The 14086-nt window shown below is 47.6% G+C and overlaps 1 protein-coding gene across 11 annotated transcripts in view; it reads left to right on the forward strand.

Moving 5' to 3' along the window:
• UACA (uveal autoantigen with coiled-coil domains and ankyrin repeats) overlaps positions 1 to 13464 on the forward strand; it is a 70080-nt gene extending 56616 nt beyond the window's left edge. For 10 of the 11 annotated variants that reach the window (XM_072951130.1, XM_072951138.1, XM_072951139.1 and 7 more), the window contains 6 exons: positions 1727 to 1763; positions 2640 to 2692; positions 4435 to 7173; positions 8875 to 9027; positions 10792 to 10857; positions 13271 to 13464. In XM_072951130.1, coding sequence (XP_072807231.1) covers positions 1727 to 1763; positions 2640 to 2692; positions 4435 to 7173; positions 8875 to 9027; positions 10792 to 10857; positions 13271 to 13342 — 3120 coding nt within the window. In that variant the 3' untranslated portion in view covers positions 13343 to 13464. Of the gene's footprint in view, positions 1 to 1726; positions 1764 to 2639; positions 2693 to 4434; positions 7174 to 8874; positions 9028 to 10791; positions 10858 to 11888; positions 11940 to 13270 lie in introns of those variants that run through there. The other variant, XM_072951132.1, reaches the window with a different exon arrangement.
• Positions 13465 to 14086: the final 622 nt, after the last annotated feature.

Raw genomic sequence — 14086 nt, forward strand, 5'->3', positions numbered from 1 at the left:
CCTCCGGCGTTGGTATAAAGGATAAATGAAGTCGCCGACGTTGACTAAGCTGACATTTGGTTCAGTTCCAGTTTCTCTTCCCCAACTTTCCTCTTCGTCCATCTTTACCTTTTCAAAGCAAAGTACTTTTACCTGTAAAGTTACAGTGACTGTGATGGCGATGATAAAAAGCGTCATGTAAATGAGTAGGGGTGTTTCCAGGATCCTCTCAGAAGGGGTCTTGCGCACACACAGATTTGTTTGGTGAGAGCAATGTGTTAATAACTCTCAGATCATATACTTGCCTTTTGTTGGTTCAGTTTGCTGTTAGTTTTTTGACAACCATGAATTTTTAAAAACTTTTCATCAAGATGCAATATACATTGAAAAGACACCTGTTAAAGTTGTATAAGCTAAAGAATTTTCACAAGCGGAACACCCCTCGATCAGGGAGCAGCACGCCCCTGGTGCCCAGAGGCTTCCTCAGCGGCTGCCTGCGGGGGGTGGCCGCGCTCCCGGCTCTGAGCTGCGCGGCTTAAAGCCGTGACGTGTATTTTATGAGTGTTGTTCATCGCTGGGGGGGGGGATCACTGAAGAGAGTGGCTGATTCAGTGTGAGTCTTTTATCATTTGGGGGGAATATAACTCCAGAGTACATAACAAAAGTGAAATTTTTCTTTATAAATAAAAAAAATGGGTACAGCTGTGAAGAAGTAGGTGAAGGCGTGGATGAATCCCACAGACATAATGTTGCCTGAGAGATGAGACACAGCACACACTGCATGATCCCAGTTTTCTGATGGGCAGGACGAGGCAAAACGAATCTGTGCTGAGAGGGACGTCAGAGTGGAGGCCGCCCTTTGGTGAGGGGTTCCTGCCTAGACCGGGGCATGGAGACGCTCCTGGGGGCGCGAGACATGCTCTGTATCTTGGTCTGAGCTGTGATTACACAAAGTATACAAGTGCAGAAATTCATTGCACTGCACACGTGTGCTTTATTGCAAGTGAGTTATGCCTTGGTACGTTTTTAAAAATGAAACAAAAAGATATGTTTATATTAAATGACAGAATTCTGAGATTATTTAGAAACACAGTTTTATAAGCTAAAGAATGACCTAGTGTAGTGGCGTCCGTCTTTTTTCATATTTGAAGACCTTAATTTAAAGGTAATAGTGAAACTGGTGGTGCTAACACCTTCGTAGCCCCAGCCACCTGCGAGAAGCTGCTCTGTGCACTTTACGTGCGTTTAGTAAACACATCAACTTGCTGTGGTATGTTTTACTGTTGTCTCCACTTTGTAAGTGAGGAGACTGAGGCACAGAGCGGTTCGCTCATCAGGGGTTCATAAATAACAGGAAGTGTCAGAGCCAGAACCTGAACTCAGGCAGTTTGTGCTCTTAACCACCATATGAGCTTTCCACTCGGAACAGCTTGAGAGAACACGGGAGTTTATCTGGGCCCTTTGGAGCGCACTTGTTTTTTCTTTTGAGCAGTAAAGTTTTTCCTTGAAACGCTTGGCTGCTTTTACTAAAATGCTTAGTGAAGTGCTTTATTCCCAGCCGACGTCTCTAATTGCCGCTGGAGCTCTGCCTTTTTGTGAGTTTGCGTAGGATGACACTCATGAGGAACAAGGAATGTTGAAAATGTGGTTTTAATGACTCAGTCATTTAGAGCTAAACTAGGTACAGGATTTAGCAAAATGAAACAGTATTCACCTAAAATGTTTTACTTTATACTTCTGCTTTCAGAGCGATCATTTAGGATCAGGAAGTCACTTCAGTAACCGTAAGTATGAAGTATAGATGTCATTACCGTTCACCCGGTTCAAGCAGAGAAGACTGCTTCTGCCTCTTTAGTTTGTCCAAGTGGCGTGATATGCTGTTGGAAGACTCCAGCCGGCTGCCGGGTGCTGTCCTGCAGCCTGGAGCCAGGAGGGGCCAAGGCGCCTGCTGTAGCCTCTGACCAACAGCCTGGCCGTCGCTGAGGCTCCGATTTCCCTTGGGCCCTAGACTTTTAAGCTGTGTCTTGCGTGAATTACCAGCTTTGTCTTGTCGGTGGCAGACGTTTGTCTCGCGGTATTTGGGGCTGCTTCTTATGGGAAGAGGCGCCAGCGTAGCTTTCTGACCTGAAGACGCCTTTGGCTGTGGTCTCAGTGCAGGCAAGCCTTTAAAATTGGCTAGAAGTTTCATAAGCAGTTGCTTATTTATTACTTATTTTAAGACTGTGTATAATTAATCTTCACTTTTGCTTATTCTCCAGTTTTAAATAGTTTCTCTAGAAAATCTAAGTTTTTGCTTCCTTTGAATATTAAATTATCCATCAGCTAAGTGCAGTAGTAATATCTACCCTATAAATTGCAAGGAACACTGTTTTCATTTTGACTGCAATGTACTTACTTTATAACAATTATTTAGCATGTTTAGACTAACAGTTTTACGTGATTCTAAAAACCAGCTCAGTATCTATTCAGAAGAATATAGGTGCTTTCCTTGCGTATATGGAGATAATAAGGAAAAGTATGGATACTGTAGAACAAAATGATTTTATGTTGTAACTCATGTTTCTCTTTTATTTGAATAATAAAGGAGATCGTAACGCCCAGGTAATACCTAGCTCTCTTTGGTGTGATATTTAAGACATTGTTTATTTGGATTTATTTAGGAAAAGAAGATACGCTTCTTAAACAAGGTCAAGTGTACGTGACAGACTCACAGGTAATGGACTTTAATTTTAAAACTTCATAAAAATATTTGTACCGTTTTGAAAAGAGGAAATAGCGTTGTCTGTTTCTCAAGTAAATATACGCTGAGTAAGGCTCTCATTTTCAGAGGAAGGTTGGTCTGTGGTCCTGAGTTTCAGGGAAGCAGGTGCTGCTCTGTGTAGCGCCCTCTAGAGTGCTTTTGGTGACGGTGACTGAAGAGATCTGAACTGGGGTTTCATTGGCTTTGACAGTATGTCTGTATTCTTTGACATTAGGCAGTCAGCTCTTTGTGTTTGCTCATTTAAGGGGGAGAATAGGTGTGAATAATTCTAAAGACATTTGTTCTGACCCTGAAGTGCATTGTTCCTTACATTCAAGTGTATCTTCTGTGCCTTGGCAATTCCCCTCGAGATGAAGGAAGCCTCCGTGGGGCGTGCGGTCTGATTTTCTTGTCTGTCTGCTCCTCACTCTCAGTTCCCAGCAGCTGTGACAGGCTTGTGCTTCTAGTGCCTTCTGTGGCCTGCGGAGCTGGGCGACCTTTGGGCTTTTGCAGGCTTTCTCACGTACCTACATCTGGGGCGGAGTTGCGTCAGCCTCCGTGACGTCTGAGGTCACTCTAAGCTGGAAACGCCTGAGAGTCTAAGTTGAGAGAACGGATGCCAATCAACCAAATAACATTTAAGAAGATTAGATAAACATTTGGTTATAGTAAAATGCAAATGGAAATTGTGAAGCTGTGTGGTAGTTTGTTGTAGTCTTAGTCTAAAGATAGTCGGTAAGTTGAAAGATAATCAGAAGCGGACTGAGGCTGAGAAATTACCCGTGCTGTTACGTACCTTCTTGACCCCTGGGGGGCGTGTGGAGGTACCTGACAACGGCGAGGCCTGCCTGTTAACGTCGTGGGAGGCACCCGTAGCACAGGGCTTTCCCCAACGAACTACTACTTTTAAAGAAAAGCGCGCTCACTGTAACAGGTGTAGGGGGAAGAATAGAAACAGTTAAATTTAGTCTTTGATGCTATATGTTCTGATGTTTATTAACCCTTTCAATGAGAAGTTAAATCATACTTCTTTTGTCAGCATTTAGTAGAGGGAACGCGATGTCAATCAAATTTTGTAGTAAGATGTATGCGAAATTCTAGTTTATCCTTTTGTGTGAGAGAAGACGACGTGGTTCTACTTTGTGAGTTGATTAACATTCTCTTGATGATTGTTATACTAGCTAACTTTATTTTGGTGGTATTTTTATAATTTAAATAACATTACACTGGAGTTAACAATGAGGGTCCTCAGAAGTCAATGTATGTTGTTAGGAAATAATATATCATTCTATGAAATTTTTCGTAGATTTAAAATTGCAAAGCCCTTGTTTCTACTTTCTTCAGAATTTGAAGTTCTAAGCACAGTATGTGCCGTGAAGCAGGGAAGTGGTAAATGTGTTCTGACAAAGGCGCCATTCGTGTATGGACAGGTACTACGAATGGGAAAGGAAAGAGAAAATCCTCCTCAGAGCCCACGACTATTTTCCTTCTTTGTTCTTCCAGAAGTACACTAAAGGGAGCAGGCTTTCAAGTGTCCCTGCTTGAGAGCTGACTAAAGAAATTGCACCCAGAGCTGTTTCCTCACCTCAGAGACCAGTGCTGTGTCTTTCTGGTAGACTAGTCTGAGCGCCCTGTGGCTGCTGACCTGATGAGGCTGCTAGGTAAGCGTCTTCTTCAGGCTTCGGGGGCTAATGTTGTACTGTTTTTTTTTGCAGTGTGCCTCCCCAGGCGTGCCAGTCCACATGCAGAGCAGGTCTATGTTAAGACCCCTGGAGCTCTCCTTGCCCAATCAAACCTCATACTCAGAAAGTGAAATTTTAAAAAAAGAGTTGGAAGCAATGAGAACTTTCTGTGATTCAGCCAAACAGGACCGACTCAAGCTTCAAAACGAACTGGCTCACAAGGTGGCAGAGTGCAAAGCCTTGGCGCTGGAGTGTGAGAGGGTCAAGGAGGACTCAGATGAGCAGATAAAGCAGCTGGAAGACGCCTTGAAAGACGTGCAGAGGAGAATGTATGAGTCGGAAGGCAAAGTGAAGCAAATGCAGACGCATTTTCTCGCCCTGAAGGAGCACCTCACAAGTGAAGCAGCGGCCGGGAACCACAGGCTCACGGAGGAGCTGAAGGACCAGCTGAAGGACATGAGAGCGAAATACGAAGGCGCGACTGCAGAGGTGGGCAGATTGAGAGAGCAGGTCAGACAGAGCGAGGCGCTCGTCGAGGGCTTTAGGAGGGATGAAGGCAGGCTGGCAGGTGAGAGCAGGCGGCTGCAGGAGGAGGTGAGCAGGTGCCACGCGGAGCGGGAGCAGCGCGGGAGGGAGGCTGACGAGCTGGAGGGCCGGCTCAGGGAGCTGTCGGCCCAGCTGGCCCTGGCCATCCCTGCCGAGAAGTTTGAAAGCATGAAGAGCCTGTTGTCGAGTGAAGTGAGCGAGAAGGCGAAAAAACTAGCGGAGGTGGAAAGAGAGTACGAAAGATCGCTCAGCGAAATCCGACAGTTAAAGAGAGAGCTTGAGAGCTTGCGGGCCAGACTGGCCCAGCATGTCCAGGTGGAGGCGCACGGGCCGCTCAGGGGCAGGCTGGAGCAGAATCCAGCAGAACTCGGGAGGAAGGCCGCTGAGTTAACATCAAAAAATCAGACGTTACAGAAGGAAATTGAAAAGCTTTGTCTGGATAATAAGCTCCTCACCCAGCAGGTGCACAGCCTGACAGCGGAAGTGAAAGATCATTACGTTCCTTTAAAAGTAAGTGAAGAGATGAAAAAGTCACATGATGCACTTGTTGGTGATTTGAATAAAAAGCTTTCAGATGTGACACAGAAATACACAGAAAAGAAGTTGGAAATGGAGAAACTGCTGATGGAAAACGCCAGTTTAAGTAAGAATGTTAGCCGCCTGGAAACTGTGTTTGTGCCTCCCGAGAAACACGAAAAAGAGATCATGGCTCTGAAATCCACTATTGTTGAACTTAAGAAACAGCTGTCTGAACTTAATAAAAAATATGGTGAAGACAAAGAGAAAATACGTTCGCTCATTTCCGAGAACACTAACTTGAAACAGACCGTGAGCCGTCAGCACGTGCCAGTGGAAACCCACGAAGAGGTTAAAACCGCGCTGAGTAGCACATTGGACAAAACCAACCGAGAATTAGCAGACGCAAAGAAGAAATGTGAAGATATAAATCAGGGATTTGTGAAAATAAAAGAGGAGAACGAAGAATTAAAAAGAAACCTGGAGAACACTCAGAACCAAATAAAAGCGGAGTACATCAGCCTGAAGGAGCACGAGGAACAGATGAGCGCCGTGAGGAAGAGCATGCAGAAGGCGCAGGACCGCGGCGCTGAAGCGCTGGCCAGCTACCAGCGGGGCCAGGAGGAGATCGCCACGCTGCACGCCGAGATCGCGGCCCAGAGACGGGAGCTCGACACCATCCAGGAGTGCATCAAGCTGAAATACACCCCAATTACCAGCCTTGAAGAGTGTGAGAGGAAGTTCAAAGCCACAGAGAAAGAACTAAAAGAACAGCTGTCGGCGCAGACGCAGAAGCGGGACGCCAGCGAGGCAGAGGCCACGGAGCGCAAGCGGGAGAACGAGCAGTTGAAGACCGAGCTCCGCGCTCTGCAGAAGGACGTGCGGGATAGGAGCGCTGCTGCCGAGAAGGCCCAGCAGGCGGAGAGGGCGCTGAGCAGGCGAACAGAGGAGCTGAACAGGCAGGTGAGCGACCTGCTGCAGAAGTGCGCAGAGGCAGAGAGCGAGAAGGAGAAGCTGGTGGAGGAGAACGCCAAGCAGACTTCGGAGATCCTCGCTGCACAAACTCGTCTGCAGAAACAGCACGTCCCGCTGGAACAGGTTGAAGCCCTGAAGAAATCTCTTAATGGCACCATCGAGGCGCTCCGGGAGGAGCTGAGGGCTAAGCAGAGGTGCTACGAGACGGAGCAGCAGGCAGTCGCCCAGCTGCAGCAGATGCTGGAGAATCAAAAGAACGCCTCTGTGCCCCTGGCAGAGCACCTGCAGATGAAGGAGGCATTTGAGAAGGAAGCTGGGGTCATCAAAGCCAGCTTGAGGGAGAAGGAAGAAGAAAGCCGGAACAAAACCGAAGAGGTCTCCAAACTCCAGTCTGAGATTCAGAGCACTAAGCGAGCACTGAGAACATTGGAGACGAGAGAGGTGGTTGATCTGTCTAAATACAAAGCAACGAAAAGTGATTTGGAGACGCAGGTTTCCAGCTTAAATGAGAAACTGGCCAACCTGAATCGCAGGTACGAGGAGGCGTGTGAGGAGGCTCTGCGTGCCAAAAAGAAGGAACGGTCTGCAAAGAGTGACAAGGAGTTGCTCCATTTCAGCATCGAGCAAGAAATCAAGGACCAGCAGGAGCGGTGTGACAAGTCCTTAACAACCATCACAGAGCTGCAGAGCAGAATACAGGAGTCCGCCAAGCAGATCGAGGCCAAAGATAACAAGGTAATCCTGACGCCGTGGGTGAGCGTGGCTTTGCGCCGGAAGCCCCAGCGCAGAGCTGCCAGGGGACAGGAGGCTCTTTACCCGCAAGATGGGTTTACGAAGGCACGAACAAAGTGACCATTAAATGCCACCTTTTCAGAGTGACTCTGGGTGTGCAAAAAGAAAAAAATTGGAAAAAAAGTGCAGTTACACTAACAGAAATCAAAAGCAGTTTTCCTTTTGTTTCCTCAGCTGGTACAGCCAAGAACTGAGGAAAGACAGGGAGACTCAATGGGACACTTGCCTCAGAAACGATTGGTCAGAACCCACGGGTTTTAGGGGGCCTGAAGGATGGTGAGGGAGGGCAGCGAAGTACTGTTTCTGGGCTGCAAGAAACTCAGGGCGCCGTGGGTCCCCCAGACTCGCTCTTGGCGCTCACCCCTCCCAGTGCACCGAGCCCTCCGGCTCGTCGTACGTTGTCCCCTGTCCCCACATCTCCCTACAGCCCGGCGCCCCTCCTTTCCACCTCCTTAAGTCCCCCACATTCCTTAGTGCGTGTCTGCACTTACCCTCCTTCCTGAAGCCCTCACTGGCCAACCTAGCCTGCAGACTGTTCCTCTCCCAAAATGCAGGTTGTGTTTTGGTTTTCCATCCATTTACAACATCCGTAATAACTTATCTTTCCTTCTTATCCTTCATTCTCATGGCACGATTTACCGAATAGGTGCTCAGCAATGCTTTTGAAACTGGTAGTTGAATAAAACATGTTCCATGACGATGAGAGATCAGGCAGGTGGAGAGCAGTTTCACCCACTCAGCAAGCGACTGTCAGATGCCTCCTGCCTGCCAGGTGCTGGCCTAGTGCTGGGGACACAGCGATAAGCAAAGGCAGACGCGCCCCAGCCCCTCAGCGGGAGCATGCAGGTGCTCACCTCCGCCGTGTCTGCTCGTGGGACCCAGATGGGAAGCTCTCAGCTCGTTTGAAAGTCAGTTACGAGTAAAATGAAATGTCATTGAACAGCAGGTTTCTCGTATCTGCCTATGGTTGTTGCCATGTGTTGAGCACTTGCTACGTACCAGACGTGCGTTCGTGACTTCATTTGATTCTCTCAGCCATGAAAGATCGGCCCCTTTCACTGATAAGGAAACTAAGGCTCAGGAGAGTGGGGGAGCGAGCTCGCACAGCTGGTGAGCCCCAGGTCTGGCTGACTTTAAAGCCTGTGTTTTTTCCACTGCTCTAAATAGTCTCCCCATGTTTTTCTCTTTAATACAAAGTAATCTAGAATCGTACATTCTTGGAAAGAACAAGGTACCCAAGCTAACTCTAGATGTACACGAGCCACGTGCGTTTACTTTTCAGCCTCTGGTGGGGAGAGTCCCCCGCCTCCCTGCGCTTCGGGCTCCCTGGCAGGTGGCCGGCGCATCTTCACAGGTGCTCGCGTCTGACCTAAAACTAGGAGGACCGAGCTCGCCTCCAGATCTCAGGGTACACGTCATGTTTATTCTTAACTTGGTGCTGCTTTTGTAAGGAACTTAACTGAGAGGAAATTACACCTTTTTTATACTGTTGGTAACAATCTCCACAGTATTCACTCCTCAGTTTTCTGGTATATTGAGGTAAATTCTGCATCTCAAGGAATGAGTTCTGTGTAAAGATGCTCATTATAAGTGAGTAGGTGACTAATACATGTTTCTCCCCCAACTGTTTTCTTTTCTTATAAGATAACTGAACTGCTTAATGACGTGGAAAGACTGAAGCAGGCGCTCGGCGGCCTCCCCCAGCTCACCTGCGCGGACGGGAGCCCCAGTAAGAGGCAGAGTCAGCTGGTCGACTCTCTGCAGCACCAGGTCAAGTGCCTGCAGCAGCAGCTGGCCGTGAGTACCAGGCCGCCGGCTCCCCACCGGCTCGTGCGGGGCGCGTCTGCTTGCTGGTGCAAGCTGACTTAGGAACCAGGCTGCTTTCTGGCTGTGTTCAGATCCAAAAGTGCAACCACTTTTGCTCAAAGTTACTTACACTAGTCACTTACACACTTACTACATGCCAGACACTACACTAAACATTTTACCTGCTTTAAACTTTATCTTCCTCACAATTGTACAAGGTTTTGTTGCCCCTGTTTAATCCTTAAGGAAACAAAGACGAAAGTACACCTGGGGTCGTACAGCTGTCCGGACTTAGTCCTGGGTCTCGCTGACTCCTAGTCTGATGCCTTTCCAGCAGCAGCACCCTCTCTAGGATGTTGGTCCACCAAACTAAAGGAAGTTCTTTTTTTTTCTTTAATAATCTTTCATGCTTAAGAATAAAGACAGGCATTCCCATGGTCTTATACCTTACGTCCTTATGCACTAAAGGAAAGCGCCTGGATGCGTATATATTCATACGGATACCTACAGGGACACGTGTCTTCCTTATGCACTAAAAGGAAGCCTCTGGATTTAGAAGCTGAAGGTAGGAGGCTCCTGCCACTTGAAAGAGGGTGACCTGGTACGCTCCCTTCACCCTTGGCTTCCTCACCCACCGAGTAGGGCGATGAGAACTGAGTACTTGCTAGTTTGCTTTCTAGTTGAACGAGGAACAGAGAGGGAGAAAGGCAAGTACAGTGAAGCCCAGTCAGGTGTGAATCACTGGGTGACACTTTCCTGCTCTGCAGGTATTTGTTATGGGTTCTTTTTAATAGAAGGAAGTCGTTTTTTTTAAGTGTTCATTTTGTAACACCGCTGGCCTGCAGGTTAACGATGACGTATTGCTGATCTGGATCTTATCAAAAGGGTATGGCAGTCGCGTCAGGATTCGGAAACATCTGTTTGTCATTTATTACGTTCACGGTGCTGTGCTAAGTCCTGTCGGGGACAGAGGGAGAGCACAGTTCCTGTCCCCAAGGAGTTCTGGGTAGCTCGAGAGCCAAACTGTAGATCCACAAGAAGCAAAATGACAAAAGGGAAAAAATACCAAATACAGAATTTAGAACGCAGTCCCACATTCTAAGTGATTGGATTCCCAGGAAAGGAGGAGAACTGGTGTGGGGGCAGCCAGTTTCAAAGAGGAGGGCACGCCGGGCCCGGACCTGCAGGGAGGTGGTGTTCCGGCAGGTGAAGGGGAGTGGACGCTCTCCCAGGCGAGGAAGTGGCGTGAACAGGGCGTGGAGGGGAAGCAGGCGGCACGCGGTCCCGGGCCGACGAGCCTGGATTCTGTCTCACATCTGATGCGGTGTCACCCAAGGGTTTTGAGTCAAAAGTGCTACGAGGAAAGAGCTGTCTCGGCCTCGGAGCACGAGAGGGAGTAAAGCCAGAGACGGGACGGGGCGGGGAGCTTCTGCAAGGATCCGAAGCACGCGTTGGTGCCTGGATAATTGCACAGCATCATATCTGAGCTACAGCAACACTTTTATGTCACCTGGGATACGTGGCACTGGTTTTGCCATGAGTGTTCCCACACGTTCATTAGAAAGGTTGGTCCAGCGGTAGGCTGTGGAAATTTGCATCTGGGGTCCAGGTGGGTTGCTGTGAGAAGGGGCAGGAGCACTTCAGTAACACTGCTGTTGAGAAGCATCCGGCCCGAGGACAGCGTGGTCACAAGCCTCCACGGGTTTGGAATGAGAAAGCTGGTGTCCTGATCTGTCCACCTCCCCACGTTTCTAGGATGCCACCAGACAGCACCAAGAAGTGGTCGCCATTTATCGGACTCACCTTCTCAGTGCCGCGCAGGTAAGGAGGAGCTGCTCCTTGGGAAAGGATCCCGTCCTAGAGAAAATAGTTTTTTTCTTTTCCAGTAAATTTATGTGAAAGTCATTGACATTTAAAGTAGTTGTACCCCATATGCTTATTTTAAAATAATTGTTTCTTTTAATCATGGCTTGCATATCTCCCAGAGAAATGTATGAAGCTGTGTGGCAACACAGCATGTTAAGTTTAGTGTTGTCCCATCTGCTTGTCACTCACGTTCTGGATGGTTTGGCAACATGTGATGGCAGCGCACGCTCACGGCATTGCTGGCTGGAGGCAGCGCCCCGATGTCCACTCGCGACTGTCAGCCGAAAGGGGAGGGTGGGAAGGACTTCACTGTTTCCTGGGAGCTCAGGAGTGTTTCTTTGAAACGTAGAGAAGACAAAAGAAGTGGAAAAATGACAAGTAAAGTGTGCACAGAACTGTCATAATTTAAAGAAAAGCTGGTTCTGTGAAGAATATCAGCAGTATTTATTGGTTGATTTCCGCTTGGAGGAGGTCCGGGGGATTGAACCCAGGGCCTCTTGGGTGCTGCGCACGCGCTGTGCCCTCCCTCTGTTGAGCCTTCACCGTGGTGAGGCGTGAGACTGTGAGTCTCCTTCCTTAGGGACGTGATGGGAAAGCTACTTAAAAGTCACACTGAGAAAAATGATTCACATAAGAGGATATGGTACTTAATGCTCTGTAGAAGCCCTGTGATTTCAGCATCTCCAAAATTCTCAGAATGGATTTTTTGGGAAGACGGTAGAGACAACATTACAATAGCAGGTGAGATATACTAAGAATTGTTTAGGATTTAAAGTGTCCACACTGGGGGGAAAAGAAAAGTTGTTGAGAGAAAGCTTCAGAGAAGGTCATAAAAAAAAACAGGTGAAATAATGAAAAAGAAGAAATTTCATGACATCAAACTCTTGAAATGAAAAAGCCTACCTTTTCTATAGGAGATGAAGGGGGAACCGGTGAAAAAGAATGAATGGCCTGGTGAAGTAGCTTTGGCTTCTTCCTCTGGGCAGATGGAAGGCGGGCTGGGACTCGGAGGTGCGCTGTGACTGCAGCTGTTAGAGAAGACTGCTGACGGGGCCCTTGGGAGGGAAGACCGCAGGGAAGCGCGGAAGGTCTGTGTCCGGCAGGGCGAGGCGCTTGCTTGGGCCTGGTGCTGGCCAGGGAGGAAGAGCACATTCTCGCCGGAAGACGCACACTAACGAGCTTCAACTTTGTATAATGTATGCTTCTGAAATTCGAAATTTTTTTCCGCTGACTCCTAATGAAACATAACAAAAGCAGTTGGCATCTGAAATAATCTTGCCTTCTGGCATCATAAAGTTAACTAAGAAATTCAGTTTAGTCAACTATGGCTAATGTTTGGAATTTAAACATCCTGCTGTTATAGAAACAGATTTTAGAAGCAAAACTTTTGATATTAATAGGAAGTGTTATGCTGAAACCTATTCAAGTGCTCAAGCAAAGAAAAAAGGAGGGGGGGTGTGAGCTCACCAGATTGACTTGCATTTAATCAACCTCTTGCCATCTTTTTAAGTTTAAAGTGTCTCTTTCTAAATATAAGTGGATAATGTTCGTGTAAAGAGATCTCAACCTACCCAGTAGTGGGGGAAATACAAATAAACAAGGAGGTGCCATTTTTCACTTCCGGGATCGACAAACTTTAGACAAGGTGATCGTCTGTGCACCGCCCGGGGCGCTGTGGGGCAGGGACGCTCATTCCCCGTCGGGAGAGTGCACGTTATTACCTTGATGGAGGGAAGTCGTGTAGCTCTTAGCAGAATTAAACATCGAGCCTGTTTTGCTGACCTGGCAGCTTCTTCTCTAGGAACCTGCCCCCAAAGACCGGAACCCCTGTAGACGCCCATCCTTGGGAGAATGAGTAAAGACATTGAGATACATCCACACAGTGGGGTGTTGTACCATAAAATAAGCGAGGAGATCACTTGAGAAAGACTTCTGTGACAGGCGAAAAGGCAGACTGCAAAATATATGATCCTGTTTATGTAAAAAATATGAATATGGGGATTTTGTCATTAATTTCTTGTCTAATTAAAAAAAATTTAGCAAGAGCCAAAAAAAAGAAATTTCCTCGTCACTGGCTTTGCTCATCTATAACTCACACCCCCCATCATCCGAGCCATCACTCAGAGAGAGAGAAGTCTGTCCGTGTGTTCTCTGACGGTGAACGTTAAGAGCAGCTGATGGGCACTGCTTTTAAGTTGCGTCCTTTACTCCCGTGAGAGGCTCCACTCCCTTCTCCAGCAGACCCTCTAGGGGATCACCGGGACGCTGAGGATTCGGCGTCTGGCCCTGTCGGAAAGTCTTTGTCTTTGGACTTCTTGTGTAAACGAGGATGACGTAAACGATGTCCCCTCTTCTTCTCTCTCCCGAGGGCCACATGGACGAAGACGTGCAGGCGGCCTTGCTGCAGATCATACAGATGCGGCAGGGGCTCGTGTGCTAGCGGCGGCACGGCGGCCGGGGGCGGCCCTCCCTGTGGTGCTGAGCGTCCTGTGTGCAACGCCACGGCCTCTCTGGGCCCCACTGTGCTAGTGTAATTAAAATAAAGTCTATTTTGATCCATCAGTAGGTTTTTTTATTAGATGTATATGTTACCCAGTGTTTCAGTGTCAGTTCAACTCTTGTATTCTCTATATACTAACTACAATTAGGCCAAAAAGGCAACTCTTTGCCTTGCACTGGCTAGCTGTTCTTACACCCTTGAGTCCCCAGTAACACACGAGCTATCTCAGTGGGTCCATGTGAAGAGGGGTTAAGCTGAAATAATTATTTGAAGATTTCTTTCAGAGAAACTAATTGAGTAGGTGGCCACTTTCAAGTGGATCAAAAGATCTTTCGGGTCTTCAGTCGAGCCGCGAGGCCTGGTGTGGTTTCAGGGAGCACACGACAACCTGGCTGGCCGGGGGCGCTTCATTGAAGTGACTTAATGCGTGCCTTTGACTTCTGGAGGTACAGGGTTTTTTTCTTCTTACACTAGTAACTTTTATGCCTTTTAAAATAAATTTCTTTTCACAAACGGTCTGCAGTGCTAAATTACATTAGATTAAGAACAGGCAATGGTGGGCTGTACGCGGAATTTATAATAGCCTCATAATCCACACAACTGTATCTTAATTTTCACTTTTAGAGAACTATGGTGAATGGTATGCTAGATTTTCCGGAGTGTCAACAGTTTTTAGACTTTCTT

The sequence above is a fragment of the Vicugna pacos genome, chromosome 27, assembly GCF_048564905.1.
Source record: "Vicugna pacos chromosome 27, VicPac4, whole genome shotgun sequence".
NCBI lineage: Eukaryota > Metazoa > Chordata > Mammalia > Artiodactyla > Camelidae > Vicugna > Vicugna pacos.